General features: G+C 42.3%; 2 protein-coding genes across 2 annotated transcripts in view; one reads left to right on the top strand and one right to left on the bottom strand.

The window, feature by feature from the left end:
- Window positions 1–1,604: 1,604 nt before the first annotated feature.
- Window positions 1,605–2,840, bottom strand: LOC119366793 (probable carboxylesterase 5). The gene has a single exon (XM_037632511.1). The coding sequence runs from the start codon at window positions 2,838–2,840 to the stop codon at window positions 1,605–1,607; it is 1,236 nt and encodes a 411-aa protein (XP_037488408.1).
- Window positions 2,841–5,043: 2,203 nt separating this feature from the next.
- The window catches only part of LOC119360176 (heptahelical transmembrane protein 4-like), an 18,470-nt gene continuing 2,884 nt past the window's right edge, over window positions 5,044–20,629 (top strand). The window contains exon 1 of the mRNA XM_037625929.1: window positions 5,044–5,231. Coding sequence (XP_037481826.1) covers window positions 5,044–5,231 — 188 coding nt within the window. The remainder of the gene's footprint in view (window positions 5,232–20,629) is intronic.

The raw sequence follows: 20,629 nt of genomic DNA, 5'->3' as shown, positions 1-20,629 counted from the left end.
GTCTCACAATGGCCGGATGGAAAAATACTTTTGTTTTGTTGAGAAAACGCAATGCTTGGGTTTCAATCCGTTGATAGAAAGAAGATTTAAAACCGAACAATCCAAGACTAGGCCAAAACAACCACAAACGTAAGACAAGAATACGACCAATGTTAGTACACACACCCTGCATCAGACACCACCAGATAAACCCTGGCATAGAAGCCATCGACACAAACATACATGATAGTAATCTTGGCAATGGAAGCGAAAATCACACCAGATGGCATCATGGACTGCCAGCCTTGCTCCGCCGTCGGTGCCGAGGCCTCGACACTTCCAGACACACCACATGCACCTTGAATGTTGCACCACCGTATCCCACCACATCCCTTGTCTGTCACAACATACGTTAGCATCCGTCAATCGAAACCCGTTGGGTGCCCCAGGCGACCAAGATGACGCGACATTTGATACTCCGCGGTCCACTACACATCCCATCCATGGTAGCATCATTGGGATATTTCAACAACACCTAGGATCTGCCAGAAAGAGCCAAAATGCATGTCAGCAGCGTGCATGTGAACCTAGGGTCAGACCTCCTAGAACAATGCCTCCGTGAAGGAAGCAACCTCGACAACAATGCCATTCTCCGATAAAGCAAGGCAAATCTAGGTTTTCAACTGGAGACTGGATCACGAGGGATGATGATGGAGTAGGGCTCGTCGACAATGCCACTCAGGAGGAAAACATGGCCCGAGAGTGTCCTTGTCATCAACACCAACAAAGGTAGTGCAGGGCTTTTGCCCAGAGTGCCACAGCCACAACTCATGGCTTTGTTGCAACCTCACGAAGAGATAATAGCAAGAACCTACCACCACCCACAACCGTGCCAAAGGAAAAACCTGGATGAACCACCACTCTGCCAACAAAGGCTACCACACGCAGCACATTAGTATCAGCAACGAAGAACCACTGCACCACCCGAAAAGGAGCCGACCGGCCCAGAGGATATGTGCACCAGGAATCCTCGTACTGCTTCAAGAGCCGGCGCACATGGCAAGACCCACGGCTGCAACAAGTCAAACTCCACATCAACTGCGAAGCTGCGCTGAGGCAGACGGTGGTAGACATGGTAATTCCCGGGGGATGATAGGAGTTTTACAAAAATGCTTGCACGGTTCTTCACGTAAAATCAATAGCATAGGACTGAGATGTGCAATACTTAGGGTATATCTGGATGTGCTTTAGAGAAACAAAAGAGGTAATTTTGTGACGCCGTAATTGCATCTTTTCTATCTTTCTTTCATTTCCTTTATTTATTCTAACACTTGACAACCAGACACACAAAGCTCACCGTGATCGATCCACACAAAGCGTGCGCCATCCTGCACGCGGTGGATCGTGGCGACGAGACTACAACATGCCAAGCAACGACTTAGCCGCAACGTGAACTTGCACGTTTCTGGCAGATACAATGCGCCAGTGCAATAGCAAAAGCACTTACACGACTCCAGAAGTGATCATAACCTTGACGTATACAAACTCAACGTGCAAGCAATAATGAAAAGAATACATTTATTGAGGTAAATTTAAATTAACTTAACACACCCCGGGAACTGGTTCTAGAAACAGTTCCTCATCACGAATCTTACCGAAGTTGGTGCTGAAACAGGGTCTCCGAAGGTGCGAGCTTGCTTCAAAGGTAACCCATAGCTCGTCGTCGATGCTTTTGCACGACCAACTTTGAGCCCAAAACTCGTGCCACTCCAACGTTTCATGCGCATCCCGTAGCCAAATATGTCCTTAAATGGCCTACTAGGGACGCCTAGCATAGTTTCGGCCGAGCCTTCTGGGATCACCATGGCCGGTGACGGCAAGGTGGCGCGATGGTTTATGAACTGCACGATGCTCTTCATAAGCTTCTTGCTGGTCGCACGTAGGGGGGCGTACAAGTGGAAGCCATGGTCCTCACCCTCCGACTCCACCACGGTGAGGCTGCCATCAACCCACCCACACCTGCGCATGCTGCACACAAACTGGCGCCCCCGGTCGCGCAGGGTGTCCTTCTCTGCAACGGCCACAAGCACCCGCCTGCCAGTTAGCAACGCGATCTCCTCGTCCGGAGGATTGATCCGAGGATCATCGTTGCCAGCCCCGCCCGCCGTCACGAACGGCCACAGCTTATCCACCCACACTGGTGGGAACATGGCGTCGCCGTCCAAGACCTTCTCCGCCGGGAGACGCTCGGGCCCCCAGAAGAATGGATGCACCATGACCAACCCCTGGATGTCCATGATGCTGTCATCATGTGTGGCGCGCACGGCCGTGTGGTACACGATGTTGCCGCCAGCGCTGTCGCCGGCGAGGAACGTGCGGCTAGGGTCTGCGTATTTGGCGAGCCAAGGGTCGGACAAGGACGCCACCCACCGCAGCGCGGCCCATGTGTCATCGTAGGACGTCGGCACGGGATATTCCGGCGCCAGACGGTACTCCACGGACACGATGAGCGCCCCTGCGCTGGCGGCGAGGGAAGTGGCGTAACGGTGGTACGTCCGGGAGAAGGCACTCTCCGTGCAGAAGGAACCACCATGGACGTACACAACAAGGGGGAGCCTCGTGCCGGCCTCGGCAGCCTGGGCAGGAAGGAACAGGCGCACGGACACACCGGTGCCCTGGTCGACGACGACGTCCCTCGTCGCCACACCACGGCTGGCGGCCGGGTCCTCTGACGCCGGCACGAATGAGCTCATGAACCGCTCGATCCGGCCGTCCTTGTACTTGCGGATTAATGGGTAGAATTCGTCGTCCACCTCACCGTTGGCATTTTTATGGGAGGGGTAAGTCTTGTTTGCAGGCATGGCGACCTAGGTACGATATGTTGATGCACTTCAACTACGAGTACAAGCTAATAAAAGTCGTCAGAGCTCGATTATGTTTCGGCAGAGGCTTTGTTCTATGGATTTTATAGCGTTTTACTGGACACGTGCTTCTGCACTGTATATCTTTCAATACACAAAGACTTTCTTTTTTGCAATTAATGTACAAAGACTGCCTACTTATGATTGGATACTCTATTTCGTGCTCGAGGACTTAAACGCTGGTCTATATGCAGGCCTCAGGTCGCGCTCGCGTCTCTTCTAGTTGGTTTAGGGTTTGGTTGTTGTATTAGCTAAGTGTTCCAGCCAACAAGTTCATGAATTTTCAACCGAAAGGATACACACACACACAATGTCATAAACCCGCATAGAGCACACACGGCATTACCTTTTGTTGCAAAGGGAGTATTTTTCATAAAGGGCGTAATTATTATCTCAGAATATAACGTCAAGTGGATACAAAGTATGTTGAGTAACACCTGTCCTCTGCATAAATAGGATGTTAGGGCATCTCCAACACGGACGCTCAAACCGCCCGCATACACTGTGCAGTCCGGACGTGTTGTGCCATCCAATGCGGTCCTGTATCGGTCCGCCGAGTGATCCAGACGTACTTTGTCCCGCAAACCAGAGACAAACTAGGAAGGGCTTTCCGGCCGTCCGAACCGCCGCCACGCCCGCTCTTGACCACCCTGGCCCACCCAAATCTCCTCCCATGACCGTGCGTGCTTCCCACCCGAAACAGTCAGCACTGCTCCAAACCGTCATGGCCGCATTCATACCCGGCCAGAGCGGAGGCGACCTGTCACTGGCACCGTCATCTAAGCCACGCGCCGGCCGAGGAAATGCTGCCAGTGCCGCTTCCCGTTGCACGCGGCTGCTCCCCGTTCAAAGGACACCAAGGCCGTCCATCTACCGCCACATTAATGACAAACCATTGTCGAAAAACCTACTCCATCGCCATCCGTCTGTCCTTCTGCCGCCCACCATTGCTATTCGCCCTTTATATAAACTGCAGCCCCGGCCATAGCCGCATTCATCCTCCTATGGTCCCTTCCTCCTCTCGGCACCACTCCTACCATGGCCTAATCGTGCTCAAAAGCTGTCTACGATGGACTGTCGATGGAACAGAAGGAGATGGCCGCCATTTCTACCGGCTGGAAGGCCGACAGGCAGCCAGAGGCCAACAAATTCTCAATGAAGGACACGACCGAGACGAGCCGGCGCCACCCTCGCCTGTGCATTCCACCATGACCATCGGCGAGGCCTGTGCCCATTACATGGACATGGTGCTGGAGGAGTGGGGGGAGCAGTTTCGGGAGGAGCAGCCTGATGCAGCCTACAACCTCCAGCTCCTCCAAGAACACCAGCAGATGGAGGAGAAGCTCGACGCCGGTAGGGTGATGGCGCCAGACGCAGAAGTGGTGGAGCAGGTGGCGCTGCTCGATTCCTACCGCTCCACCTGCTAGATCTGTCTCCGCTAGTATCAGGAAAAATTGGAGGCCGCCTACAAGGAGTTTGGCGAGGCAGCGGACGAGGTGTGTGCCAAGACTGATGAAGTCTGCGGAGGCAGAGCTAGAGAGCGCCAAGGCGGAACTGGAGAAGGCAGGGGCAAGTGCTAGAACACTGGGGCTCATGGCGGGACACTGGGAACTAGCACCGGCGATCACTTAGATTAGGTTTAGAATATAAGTAAGTCCAAAATTATATCTTCAGAGACAACGAGCTCCGCTTTTAGTTGAAGTATGTCCGAAATATAATAAATTTCGTCATCTTAATATGAAATCATTTGTATTTTCCTGAATCTCTTCTGGTTTATATGCAAATCTGGCTGGTCTACATGAATTTCATCTGGTTAGTTCCAACAATGGTTGAAATGTATGCGGGTTGCGTTGGATCGTGGCCTCCGGGCTCCGGCAACTGTGTCATCGGATTAGTCCCGCCTATCCGTGGACAGATGCCAGAGCAAATTTGCGGGTCAGCATTGGAGATGCCCCTAGCATGAATTATGTATGGCTCATTTGGTGACAGACTACCCCACGCAGTTTCTGGAGTGTGTGGCATGAACAAACATCAATACATCATATGCAGAGGTAAAACAAAACTATTCTGGACTAAGCGGATTTCTTTCACATAAACCTCGTTTTGTTGCTAGGATTGTTGATGGAGTCATTGTTATTGGCCTATGGTTGTTGTTATCCACTGGCGCTATGTTAGCCCCCGCATGTTGTTGCTAGATATGGAGGAGCATTCGAAGGAGGATAATGAGATGAAGCATGGTATGCAACACTTCAATGTCAAAGGAAAGCTGGAACCTAGGTACATCGGCACCTTCAAGATCCTAGCTTCTCAAGACTTGCCCCAACAATTTCCGTAAGTACATAGTGCCATCTAGGTGCCCCATCTTTGGAAGTGTCTTCAAGTTCCTTGCAAGCCCAACCTTTTCCAGGATATCGACCACCATACCTTAGGCGTCATCAAGGACCTAACATATCGTGGAATCCCAATTAGCATCACCATACTCAAAGTTGCACCATAACATACACAAGACCAAGGTGACCAACCACACAGAAGCATAAACAACATAGTAACGTGAAAGACTACAATGTAGCAAAGTTTCAAAGTAAAATTGTGCTCACAAATGAATATGGTGATATTCTTTTGTTTTGTGGGGGTGGGGGTACTGTCGCACTAGGTGTTTGGCGAGGAAAACATCAATACCATTGTAGAAAAAGGGACCAACACTAATTTTTCTAGTGCAAGAGTTTAGAAAGCATTTATGAAAGCTAATTGTTCATCAAGAAATCTATCATCAATAGGTAATGGGTCATCAAGAATATTTTCTAACCAAGACAAGTTGTCTGCTATGGGGTTCTCAGCTCCTTTACTATCAGTAATATGTAAATCAAATTCTGGTAGCAAGAGAACCCACCTGATGATTCTAGGTTTAGCATCCATATTTTTCATAAGGTACTTAATAGCAGCGTGATAAGTATGAACAATTACTTTGGAATCAATAATGTAAGATCTGAATTTATCACAAGCAAACACAACTGCTAATTTTTTTTTCAGTCATAGCATAATTACTTTGGTCACTGTCTAGAGTTTTACTAGGATAATGGATTACATTTAATTTATTATCAACTCTTTGTCCTAGAACAGCCCCAAAAGCATAATCACTAGCATCCACATAATTTCAAAGAGTGGGTTCCAATCAGCTGGTTGAACAATAGGTGCAGATATTAAGGCTTTCTTAAGTATTTCAAAGGCTTCTAAATAATCACTGTCTAAAATGAATGGAACATCTTTTTGCAAAAGATTAGTTAGAGGCCTAGAAATTTTAGAGAAGTCTTTAATGAATCTTCTATAGAAACCAGCATGACCAAGGAAATTTCTTATACCTTTGATATCTTTAGGACATGGCATTTTTTTCAATTGCACCAACTTTAGCTTTGTCAACTTCAATACCTCGTTTGCAGATTTTATGCCCCAAGATAATACCTTCATTAACCATAAGTGACACTTCTCCCAATTCAAGACAAGATTAGTTTCTTCACATCTATGTAAAACTCGATCAAGGTTGCTTAAGCAATCATCAAAAGAAGTTCCATAAACGGAAAAATCATCCATGAAAACGCAACAATCTTTTCACAAAAGACAGAGAATATAGCAGTCATACATCTTTGAAAGGTAGCAGGTGCATTGCATAAACCAAAAGGCATACGTCCATAAGCAAAAGTACCGAAAGGGCATGTAAAAATAGTTTTTTCTTGATCCTCTTGTGACACATGTATTTGGGAGAAACCAGAGTATCCATCTAGAAAGCAAAAATGTGTATGTTTTGATAGTCTTTGTAGCATTTGATAAATAAAAGGTAGAGGATAATGATCTTTCCTAGTAGCTTTGTTTAATTTTCTCAAATCAATTACCATTCTATAACCTGTGATAATTCCTTGTGGAATAAGCTCATTTTTATCATTAGGACCAACATTAATACCTCCCCTCTCAGGGACAATATGAACAGTACTTAGGCATCTACTATCAGCTATATGAAAGATCATACCTGCTTCCATAAGCTTTAATATTCCATTTCTTACTACTTATTTCATCCTTGTATTTAACCTTCGCTGGTGATGAAGAACTGGTTTAGCATCAGGTTCCATACTAATTTTATGCTGACATAGAGTGAGACTAATGCCCTTAAGATCATCAAGAGCATATCCAATAGTTGCACGGTGCTTCCTCGGAGTTTTCAATAATATATTTTCTTCATGCTCTGAAAGGTTCGCACTAATAATAATAGGATATATCTTCTTTTCATCAAGATAAGCATATTTCAGAGTATCAGGTAATTGTTTAAGCTCAAACACAGAATAACCCTTGGGTGGAAGAGGATCTCCAAGCGTCTCAACAGGTAAATTTTGTTTCAAAACAGGCATTTATTTAAATAATATCTCATCTATTTCATTTATTTCATTCATAAGCATATCATTTTCTTGCTCTAGCAAATATTGTTCTAACGGATCAGTAGGAGGCACGACAATTGAAGCAAGGCCAGTAATTTCATCCTTACTAGGTAATTCTCTATCACGAGGTTGTCTACGGAATTTGGAGAAATTAAACTCATGAGACACGTCACCAAAACTTACACTAATAGTTTCTTTCTCACAATCTATTTTAGCATTCACCGTATTCAAGAAAGGTATAGCAAATATAATGGGACAAAAATCATCTTGTGGAGAACCAAGATGTAGAAAATCGGTAGGGTATTTTATCTTCCCACACAAGACTTCAACAATCCCAAGTGGTGTTATAGTATCTCTATTTGTAATTTTGATAGTAACATCAATATCTTTCTATCTCAACAGGTGCAATATCATTCATAATTTCTTGATATAAAGTAAACGGGATAGCACTCACACTAGCACCCAAATCACATAATCCATGATAAAAAATCTCCTATTTTAATAGAGACAATAGGCATGCCAGCAACAGGTCTATGTTTATGTTTTAATCAAGTTTGGTAATTCTAGTAGCTTCAGTACAGAAATAAATAACATGCCCATCAATATTTTCAACTAAGAGATCTTTAACAATAGCAACATTAGGTTCAAATTTAATTTGTTTGGGGTGTAGATGTTCTTATATAACTTTTATTAACCATGATTGAATCTTTAGCATGTTCTTTTATCCTAATAGGAGAAGGCGGTTTCTCAATGTAAGCAGTAGGAATAACTGGATCAACATTATAAGTAATAGTTTTTTCTCTAGCTTCAACGGGTTCTACTATTTTTACTTCAATGAGAGGATGATATTTAAACCACTTCTCCTTGGGGAGATCAACATGAGCAGAAAATGATTCATAGAGAGAAGCTACTATATCAGAGTCAAGTCCATATTTAGTGCTAAAATTATGAAAAGCATCGGTATCCATAAAAGTTTTAACACAATCAAATTCATTCTTTATACCTGACTCCTTTCCTTCGTCGAGTTCCCAATCTTCAGAGTTGCATTTAATTCTTTCCAAAAGATCCCATCTAAATTCAGTAGTTTTTTTTTACAAAAGAACCAGTACAGGATGTATCAAGCATGGATTGATCAATAGGAGAAAGTCGAGCATAAAAAATCTGAAAAATCATTTCTCTTGAGAGCTCATGATTGGGGCATGAATATAACATTGAATTAAGCCTCCCCCAAAATTGAGCGATACTATCTCCTTCAAGAGGCCAAAATATATATATATAATTCCGATCACGATGAACCAGATACATAGGATAAAACTTCTGATGAAATTCCAATTCCAATCGGTTGTAAATCCAAGCCCCAAAATCATCACATAGCCTATACCATCTCAATGCATTTCCTTCAAAGATAAAGTGAATACCTTCTTCTTGATTTCATCTTCGGATAAACCTGGAAGCTTAAATAATCCACAAACTTCATCCACATAGATTAGATGCATATCAGGACGTAGTGTTCCATCTCCTGCATTAGGATTACCTCACAGTTTCTCTATCATACCCGACGGAATTTCATAATAAATATTTTCAGTAGGTCTAGTCGGTTGAGGAGCAAATCTTTGTTCTTCCGGTCAAGGTGAAGATACCCCAAACAAACGCCTCAACGGATTATTCTCCACAGTGACAAGTGACAATAATTTTCAGCAGGTAATATAAATGTTTCTTTACCAAATTCCACTCACCAAAGGCGCTTCACTCCCCGGAAACGGCGCCATAAAAGAGTCTTGATGACCCACATGTGTAGGGCATCAATCGTAGTCCTTTCGACAAGTAAGAGTGTCAAACCTAACGAGGAGTAGAAGGAAGTGACAAGAGATTTTCAACAAGGTATTTTCTGTAAGCACTGAAATTATCGGTAACAAGTATAACAAAAGTTTGGTAGTAAGATAATTTGTAACGGGTAACAGGTACCAAGTACAACAAAAGTGCAGCAAGGTGGCCCAATCCCTTTTTGTATCAAAGGATAAGCCTAGACGAACTCTTATATAAAGCAAAGCGCTCCCGAGGACACATGAGAATTATTGTCAAGCTAGTTTTCATCATGCTCATATGATTCGCGGTCGTTACTTTGATAATTTGATTTGTGCGTGGACCTATGCTTGGGTGTTGTTCTTACTTAGAAAAGCCTCCCACTTATGATTAAACCATCTCGGAAGCATTCTCAACTATGAAAGAAGAATTAAGATAAATCTAACCATAGCATGAAACATGTGGATCCAAATCAGCCTCTTACGATGCAATGCATAAACTAGGGTTTTAGCTTATGTCACTCTAGTAGCACATCATCTACTTGCTACTTCACAATGCCTTCCCCTAGGACCAAATCTTGGTGAAGTATCATGTAGTCGACATTCACATAACACCACTAGAGGAAAAACAACATACATCTCATCAAAATATTGAACCAATACCAAATTCACATGATTCCCATGTCCTCGGAAACAAACGTAACTACTGACAAAGCATGTTCATGTTCAAGATCAGAGGGGTAATAAATATCATTAAGGATTTGAACCTATGATCTTCCACCAAATAAACCAACTAGCATCAACTACAAGGAGTAACCAACACTAATAGCAACCCACAAGTACCAATCTGAGGTTCTGAGGCAAAGATTGAAAACAAGAGATGAACTAGGGTTTGAGAGGACATGGTGCTGGTGAAGATGTTGATGAAGATTGACCCTCCGACTATGAGAGGATCATTGGTGATGGCGAAGGCTTCGTTTCCCACTCTCGGAGGGAAGTTTCCCCGACAGAATTGCTCTACCGAAGTCGTAGATTGCTTCTGCCCAGGTTCTGCCTCGAGACGGCGGCGCTTCGTCACCAAAGCCTCCTTATTATTTTTTCTAGGTCAAAACCTTTCATATAATAGAAGATGGACACTGGGGGCTGGCCAGGGGGCCCATAAGCTCGGGAGGCGCACCATGGGTGGTAGGGTGCGCCCCCTAGGCTTATGGCAACCTAGTGGGTCCCTTTCTGTTATTTCTTCGCCCAATTTATTTATATATTCCAAAAAAATTCTCCATAAAGTGTCTGGACATTTGGAGTTGGGCAGAATTGGTATATCAGATTTGCTCCTTTCTAGTCCAGAGTTCCAGCTGCCGGCATTCTCCCTCTTCATGTAAAACTGTAAGATAAGAGAGAAAAGGCATAAGAATTGTATCATAATGTGAAATAACAGTCAACAGTGCAATAAATATGAACATAAAAACATGATGCAAAATGGACGTATCACTAGATGCCGAGCTCATGAGTGACTTTTTTAGCTATCTAGTGCAATGCTCGAACCTAGAGAAAGAGAAATCACAAGCAAGATGATAACAATCATCAAAAAATGTCGCCGCCGCACCTGCAGATTTTCCTCCATTCTTCTTGGTCTTAGTGACCTTCAAGTTATCAGAGTGAATCACGAGACGGTTGCAACCCACCCTTTCTGCAAGAGAAAACCCAAATCCGAGAGCCAAATATCCAGCCATTAAACCATTCATAAACCAGTCGATTCGTCGATTACCTCTTGAATGAACTTGCCTTTATCATCCCACAGGATCGCGCAAACAGTACCTTTAAGAGAGAAAAGGCATAAGAATTGTATCATGATGCGGATGCATCATTGGATCCACATTTAGTTTGACAAAGTCCCTTGGAGGCCTGGTCCAACTCTCTTTTTTATGGAAGCATTAGGGGAAGAATCAATAACAGAAGTGGTCATGAGTTCGGGAACCCCATAGATATGTGGATAGCACTTTGAACTTTCTAGTCATGGACCAACTTACATATTTTCCACCATAAGTACCAACCCGTCATAGCAATCATCTTTCGGACATTGTGATCTCCCATCACAGATCAATCCAGATCTGTTAAAGGGAGTCGGAATTCTAGAACCGCCTCCCCAACAAGATCAATTTCGCAAGCACGATTAATAACATCGTCCAGCCCCAACCTATTCCAAGCTTCTCTAGCTTTTTGCAAAGAAATAACACATGCTTTGTATCTTCTGGATCCAAGCAGCATGACGGGCATTGAGCGAGGTTTTCAAATGTATATGTGCAAGTGTAACATGACATGGGAGTGTACCATGCAATGTACGCCACATAAAAATCTTATACTTTGTCAGCCTCGATAGCCTCCAAATCTTGCACCAAATAGGTTTATAAGTGGTTCATCCCCTACCATTTGTATGTCTTAGTTTCATACCATGTTGATGATCCCATTCCATGAAATATGCAGACTGGACTGAAAATAAAGTGTTTTTCTTAAAATTCCAGGTGACAAAATCTTGCATGGCATGCTGAGGGAAAGGTATTGCGAGAACCATTTGTGGATCAATAGGACACGAGGTTTTTCTAACTAGATCTTCATCATAGTTATTAGAAACTAGATTAATAAGGTTTGCCACCCGGGATAACAAATGACACCCTTTCGAACAGGTAGTTTTCCTAGTGGAACGATTTGGAATCCATGCGACCTCCCAAATACCAATATTTCAGCCATTTCCAGCATGCCAAATATATATTTTCTTCATAGAATTCACACCCGCCAAAATACTTTTACAAGTAAATGAGCATCCCTTTTCTAGTTTGCGTTCAATAAATCCCCATCAGGAAAATAATTGACTCTCGAGACATTAGCACATAGAGTTAGGGTCCTCAATCAGACGACAAGCTGCTATGCCAACAGCGCTAGATTGAAACAATGGATATCCCTAAAACCCATCTCTCATTGATTTTTTGGGACACATATTTTCCACCAAGCAATCAAATACATTCTTCTCTGGTTATCCTCATCTCCCCACAAACAATTGTGCCATTGTTCAATAATTCCTTTACATTTCTTAGAACTTTTAAAGACGGATATTGTGTAGGTCGGTATGGCTTGGACAACAGACTTGAGGAGGATCTCCATCCTTCCAACGGATATTTTTTTGTTCCAACCACTAATATTCGTGACAATGCAATCAATCAGGTATTGTAAGTTGTCAAATGTATCCATTCCTACATTGACAGGCAAGCCTTAATATTTATCATTAACTGCTTCCATCATGATAATCTGATTTACACATGTGCACTCTCACCTCACCCCTTGTATTTGGGCTGAAAAAATACTAGATTTATCAACACGGACCAATTTTCCCAAAAGTGGCACAGTAGGAGTCCAAAATTGACTACAACGTCTGAACATTATGCATATTTTCCTTCATGGGGATCAATGAGTCATCAGCAAAGATAAGATTGGTGATCGGAGGTGCATCTCTACAATGCTTCACACCCAAGATATTACCACTCTCCTCCGCGTGCGTCAAGAGTGTCGTCAAGCCCTTCGTCCAAAGCCAGAAAAGATAGGTAGAAAGCAGATAGCCCTGCCATAAGCGCCTCGCCAGTTTAAAACTGTCACTTTCTTCTACATTGAATCTGGCCCGGTATTCAACAGTGGATACACATTGCATACCCAATTCTTTCCAAAAGATCCCATCTAAATTCAGTAGTTTTTTTTACAAAAGAACCAGTACAGGATGTATCAAGCATGGATTGATCAATAGGAGAAAGTCGAGCATAAAAAATCTGAAAATCATTTCTCTTGAGAGATCATGATTGGGGCATGAATATAACATTGAATTAAGCCTCCCCCAAAATTGAGCGATACTATCTCCTTCACGAGGCCAAAAAATATATATATAATTCTGATCACGATGAACCAGATGCATAGGATAAAACTTCTGATGAAATTCCAATTCCAATCGGTTGTAAATCCAAGCCCCAAAATCATCACATAGCCTATACCATCTCAATGCATTTCCTTCAAAGATAAAGTGAATACCTTCTTCTTGATTTCATCTTCGGATAAACCTGGAAGCTTAAATAATCCACAAACTTCATCCACATAGATTAGATGCATATCCGGACGTAGTGTTCCATCTCCTGCATTAGGATTACCTCATAGTTTCTCTATCATACCCGAAGGAATTTCATAATAAATATTTTTAGTAGGTCTAGTCGGTTGAGGAGCAAATCTTTGTTCTTCCGGTCAAGGTGAAGATACCCCAAACAAACGCCTCAACGGATTATTCTCCACAGTGACAAGTGACAATAATTTTCAGCAGGTAATATAAATGTTTCTTTACCAAATTCCACTCACCAAAGGTGCTTCACTCCCAGGAAACGGCGCCATAAAAGAGTCTTGATGACCCACATGTGTAGGGCATCAATCGTAGTCCTTTCGACAAGTAAGAGTGTCGAACCCAATGAGGAGTAGAAGGAAGTGACAAGAGATTTTCAACGAGGTATTTTCTGTAAGCACTGAAATTATCGGTAACAATTAGTTTGGTCGTAAGATAATTCGTAACAGGTAACAAGTAACAAGTATAACAAAAGTTTGGTAGTAAGATAATTTGTAACGGGTAACAGGTACCAAGTGTAACAAAAGTGCAGCAAGGTGGCCCAATCCCTTTTTGTATCAAAGGATAAGCCTGGACGAACTCTTATATAAAGCAAAGCACTCCCAAGGACACATGAGAATTATTGTCAAGCTAGTTTTCATCATGCTCATATGATTCGCGGTCGTTACTTTGATAATTTGATTTGTGCGTGGACCTATGCTTGGGTGTTGTTCTTACTTGGAAAAGCCTCCCACTTATGATTAAACCATCTCGGAAGCATTCTCAACTATGAAAGAAGAATTAAGATAAATCTAACCATAGCATGAAACATGTGGATCCAAATCAGCCTCTTACGAAGCAATGCATAAACTAGGGTTTTAGCTTATGTCACTCTAGTAGCACATCATCTACTTGCTACTTCACAATGCCTTCCCCTAGGACCAAATCTTGGTGAAGTATCATGTAGTCGACATTCACATAACACCACTAGAGGAAAAACAACATACATCTCATCAAAATATTGAACCAATACCAAATTCACATGATTCCCGTGTCCTCGGAAACAAACGTAACTACTGACAAAGCATGTTCATGTTCAAGATCAGAGGGGTAATAAATATCATTAAGGATTTGAACATATGATCTTCCACCAAATAAACCAACTAGCATCAACTACAAGGAGTAACCAACACTAATAGCAACCCACAAGTACCAATCTGAGGTTCTGAGGCAAAGATTGAATACAAGAGATGAACTAGGGTTTGAGAGGAGATGGTGCTGGTGAAGATGTTGATGAAGATTGACCCTCCGACGATGAGAGGATCATTGGTGATGGCGAAGGCTTCGTTTCCCACTCTCGGAGGGAAGTTTCCCCGACAGAATTGCTCTACCGAAGTCGTAGATTGCTTCTGCCCAGGTTCTGCCTCGAGACGGCGGCGCTTCGTCACCAAAGCCTCCTTATTATTTTTTCTAGGTCAAAACCTTTCATATAATAGAAGATGGACACTGGGGGCTGGCCAGGGGGCCCATAAGCTCGGGAGGCGCACCATGGGTGGTAGGGTGCGCCCCCTAGGCTTATGGCAACCTAGTGGGTCCCTTTCTGTTATTTCTTCGCCCAATTTATTTATATATTCCAAAAAAATTCTCCATAAAGTGTCTGGACATTTGGAGTTGGGCAGAATTGGTATATCAGATTTGCTCCTTTCTAGTCCAGAGTTCCAGCTGCCGGCATTCTCCCTCTTCATGTAAAACTGTAAGATAAGAGAGAAAAGGCATAAGAATTGTATCATAATGTGAAATAACAGTCAACAGTGCAATAAATATGAACATAAAAACATGATGCAAAATGGACGTATCACTAGATGCCGAGCTCATGAGTGACTTTTTTAGCTATCTAGTGCAATGCTCGAACCTAGAGAAAGAGAAATCACAAGCAAGATGATAACAATCATCAAAAAATGTCGCCGCCGCACCTGCAGATTTTCCTCCATTCTTCTTGGTCTTAGTGACCTTCAAGTTATCAGAGTGAATCACGAGACGGTTGCAACCCACCCTTTCTGCAAGAGAAAACCCAAATCCGAGAGCCAAATATCCAGCCATTAAACCATTCATAAACCAGTCGATTCGTCGATTACCTCTTGAATGAACTTGCCTTTATCATCCCACAGGATCGCGCAAACAGTACCTTTAAGAGAGAAAAGGCATAAGAATTGTATCATGATGCGGATGCATCATTGGATCCACATTTAGTTTGACAAAGTCCCTTGGAGGCCTGGTCCAACTCTCTTTTTTATGGAAGCATTAGGGGAAGAATCAATAACAGAAGTGGTCATGAGTTCGGGAACCCCATAGATATGTGGATAGCACTTTGAACTTTCTAGTCATGGACCAACTTACATATTTTCCACCATAAGTACCAACCCGTCATAGCAATCATCTTTCGGACATTGTGATCTCCCATCACAGATCAATCCAGATCTGTTAAAGGGAGTCGGAATTCTAGAACCGCCTCCCCAACAAGATCAATTTTGCAAGCACGATTAATAACATCGTCCAGCCCCAACCTATTCCAAGCTTCTCTAGCTTTTTGCAAAGAAATAACACATGCTTTGTATCTTCTGGATCCAAGCAGCATGACGGGCATTGAGCGAGGTTTTCAAATGTATATGTGCAAGTCTAACATGACATGGGAGTGTACCATTCAATGTACGCCACATAAAAATCTTATACTTTGTCAGCCTCGATAGCCTCCAAATCTTGCACCAAATAGGTTTATAAGTGGTTCATCCCCTACCATTTGTATGTCTTAGTTTCATACCATGTTGATGATCCCATTCCATGAAATATGCAGACTGGACTAAAAATAAAGTGTTTTTCTTAAAATTCCAGGTGACAAAATCTTGCATGGCATGCTGAGGGAAAGGTATTGCGAGAACCATTTGTGCATCAATAGGACACGAGGTTTTTCTAACTAGATCTTCATCATAGTTATTAGAAACTGGATTAATAAGGTTTGACACCCGGGATAACAAATGACACCCTTTCGAACAGATAGTTTTCCTAGTGGAACGATTTGGAATCCATGCGACCTCCCAAATACCAATATTTCGGCCATTTCCAGCATGCCAAATATATATTTTCATCATAGAATTCACACCCGCCAAAATACTTTTACAAGTAAATGAGCATCCCTTTTTTAGTTTGCGTTCAATAAATCCCCATCAGGAAAATAATTGACTCTCGAGACATTAGCACATAGAGTTAGGGTCCTCAATCAGACGACAGGATGCTATGCCAACATCGCTAGATTGAAACAATGGATATCCCTAAAACCCATCTCTCATTGATTTTTTGGGACACATATTTTCCACCAAGCAATCAAATACATTCTTCTCTGGTTATCCTCATCTCCCCACAAACAATTGTGCCATTGTTCAATAATTCCTTTACATTTCTTAGAACTTTTAAAGACGGATATTGTGTAGGTCGGTATGGCTTGGACAACAGACTTGAGGAGGATCTCCATCCTTCCAACGGATATTTTTTTGTTCCAACCACTAATATTCATGACAATGCAATCAATCAGGTATTGTAAGCTGTCAAATGTATCCATTCCTACATTGACAGGCAAGCCTTAATATTTATCATTAACTGCTTCCATCATGATAATCAGATTTACACATGTGCACTCTCACCTCACCCCTTGTATTTGGGCTGAAAAAATACTAGATTTATCAACACGGACCAATTTTCCCAAAAGTGGCACAGTAGGAGTCCAAAATTGACTACAACGTCTGAACATTATGCATATTTTCCTTCATGGGGATCAATGAGTCATCAGCAAAGATAAGATTGGTGATCGGAGGTGCATCTCTACAATGCTTCACACCCAAGATATTACCACTCTCCTCCGCGTGCGTCAAGAGTGTCGTCAAGCCCTTCGTCCAAAGCCAGAAAAGATAGGGAGAAAGAAGATAGCCCTGCCGTAAGCGCCTCGCCAGTTTAAAACTGTCACTTTCTTCTACATTGAATCTGGCCCGGTATTCAACAGTGGATACACATTGCATACCCAGTTCTTTCGAAAGCCAAGTTTTAGAACAATCTCCCCAAGGAAAGACCACTCAACAAAGTCATAAGTTGTATGCATATTTTGTTTTACAGCGCACAAACCCTCTTTACCTTCTCTCTTATTCTTTATTGTACGAAAGCAAACATAAGCCACTAAGACATTATCCATAATCATTCTTCTGGGAACTAAAGCAATGTGACTTGGTAATTTTTGGAAGAAAATCCTTCAAACGAATTCCCACCATTTTCCAATAACCTCATACACCACATTACATAAGCTGATAGGTCTAAGTTGGCAAACCTTTTCCAGAGAATTAACCATGGGGGTAATCACAATTGCATTATCATCCACCCAGGAGGGATAGTACATGTATTTACTGCCTGAAGAATCTCCTCAACCAGATCATCCCCTAACATGGACCAAAATCTTGCAAGTGCGACACTTGTTGTAAGCTGGGAATTTTAGTGGGACTTCTTTCAACCCACGGGAGGGACGAGTGGGTTTATTTGTGCCTTTTTGGGTAGATTTTTTTAAAAAGGTTTTATCTCTTGCATCATGAGTTCAAATCATGAACCATTTTTGCTATTGCGTTTCACATGGAAGCACGATTGAATTTTTCACCCGACATAGCACAACTATACTTCACATGAAACAAAAAACCAAGAGGCGCAAAAAAGGGTACCAAAGAAACTAGAAACCGAGAAAAAACATGAAAAAACCAACAAAACAGAAGAAAAAAAACTTGCTGGGAGAAGCGCCCAGCAGACTCCATGTGATCACGCATGAGTGTGCTATGTGGCTGCGCTGGAGCGCTCAGTTTCAGGGAAAGTTTCAACTGGTTGAGCCGCAAGGGGTAACCCCGATTAGTTGCTCGTGAGACATGGAGGGTCGAGGGGAGGTTGGTGGGCGTCATACAAGGTACAATTCCCAACTCCCCTATACTAGTAATGACAGTGTGAAGACGTGATACCATTGCTTGAATGAGTCAAACAACCTAGTACTCACATGTGATCTTGACGTTTGCAACTTTCCATTAACTAATGAGCAGATTAGAGATAGACTAATGCTGAATCCCCTGAAGGATGGCAGATGATACTACATATCAAATTTAATTGCTGTAATATGTTTTAATTGCTCGGCACCCATCATCCAAAAAAGATAAAAGGCACGGTGTTATAGTTGCTGGTTCTAATGGTTCTTAGTTTGACAGGTCCCTTGGCTATGGCAGTGGTTTGACGCCATAATGAGGTTGTTCAGTTAGTTAGGCGTTCGTGAGTTGACTATATCTACATGTTCCTGCTTTTGTAAGATAGTGATATGATATTTAATTTTGCCTCCCAAAAGGACGGCAACTGATATACTACATATCATAATTAATAGCCATGATATTTAATTTTGCTTCCCAAAAGAAAACTCACGACGATTCCGATCACCTGACTTCTTTCTAGAAGTCTCTAATTTTCAGTTCTTATGGTGTGGACAAGGTGACTTTATTTTTTGAGGCCGGCAGAGCCACGTTGTGCACCCGCATCCGTGAGGCCGATTACTAAATTCCACGCTCCCGCATGTGGCCTATGATTGAATGGAATAGATCATTGTAGGCGTCCGCACATTTTCACATTGACAAAACAATGGTGGGTGTTTTTAAAGAATATTGTCTTTTTTTTGAATTTTCACCGGGGGGGAGTTTACCCCACCTGAATATTGTCTTCCTACTCGAAGTTTTTAAAAAAGAATATTGTCTTACAAACATCTGAATTTATTTCCATATATTTATGTTATCATCGCTCGATATACAGGGGGATGATTACTCCCTCGGTGACTTTTCAGCTTGCAAATAAAAAAATCAAAGTCAAACTTCATAAAGTTTAACCAACTTTACAGAAAAAATATCAACATCCATGATACAAAATCAATATCATTAGATGCATTACGAAATTAATTTGAATAAATGTTGATGTTTTCCTATATTTTAGCAAACTATTTGAGATTGAATTCAAACAAGTTTTATATGCTGAGTAAAAAGAAACAAAAGTAGTACAAACATGCTCAAGGTATTCAAAGTTGTCTAAATTGCATATACAATACTAACAGCCAGTAGTAGAAACACATCATCCATCTAACGGGTTAGTTGTAGCACGTGCATGTAGGAGTGACAGAACAAACACGATCATCTCACGGAAAAACAAAGAGCAAGCACTTATTTCTTCAGAGAAAGAAGCACATATCGCATAAGCAAATGAACACCCTGTATCACACCACGGTCATACTTATGAATTGAACACCAGGAAATAAGAAAATGCCGTAATAGCACCGATGCAGTGGCACAGGTGCCAACGCCACGGCGAACAATCAGACACACAGCGAGCCGGCTGTTACCCTCCTCTTGGGCTCCTTCTGGTCTGTCCGAGGAGATCCGGTGTGTCTGCCCCTGGCAGGCGACTCGGTGATGGCTGAACCTAGGCTGAAGGTACGATGGAGGAAGCAAGCGAACAAGAAAAAACTGCTGGCTTCCGGGCCAAGGATCGACTGCGAGTTGACTAGCTTAAATTGCAAGGATTTTTCTTTAATATTGGCTGATGGACTAGGAATAACCACTTTCTTTCTTTATTAAATAGGTATAGATACTTTCTTCGCCCGAAGTTAGTTAACACCCAAATAAATGTTTCTAGAATTATTTCAATGCTTGATACTTCATCCATAATTAGGTGATGCTCAAAAAGATGCATCTAGCACAGAAATGGCTATACATCCGTTTGAGCGCCAAATAATTTCTGACGAAGAGAGTATACCCTCTGTATTAAAATATAAGACATTTTCTAACACTATGATAGTGTCCAAAAACACGTCTTATATGTTGAAACAGAGGGAGTAATAGATAGATAGATTGAGTTGGATGGATCGATCCTGCAAGCGAATTAAAAAAAACTGCTGGCTTCCGGGGCAAGGATGGACTGCGAGTTGACTACCTTAAATTTCAACTAGTTTTCTTTAAAACTGGTTGATGGACCAGGAATAATAACTTTCTTTCTTTATTAATAAATAGGTATAGATAGATAACACTTTCTCCGTCCGAAATCAGTTGACCCTCAAGCAAATGTATCTAGACTTAATTTAGTGCTTGATACTTCATCCATAATTTGGTGGCGCTCAAACAGATGTATCAAGCACTAAAATGGCTAAGTAAGCATCAACTAATTTCGGATTAAAGGAGTGTACCCTCTATATAAAAATATAAGAAGTTTTCTAATAATATGACAGTGTCAAAGGAAGTCTTCTATGTTGATACAGGGGGAGTAATAGATAGA

The sequence above is a fragment of the Triticum dicoccoides genome, chromosome 2B (assembly GCF_002162155.2).
Source record: "Triticum dicoccoides isolate Atlit2015 ecotype Zavitan chromosome 2B, WEW_v2.0, whole genome shotgun sequence".
NCBI lineage: Eukaryota > Viridiplantae > Streptophyta > Magnoliopsida > Poales > Poaceae > Triticum > Triticum dicoccoides.
This window is presented reverse-complemented; position numbering and strand designations above follow the sequence as displayed.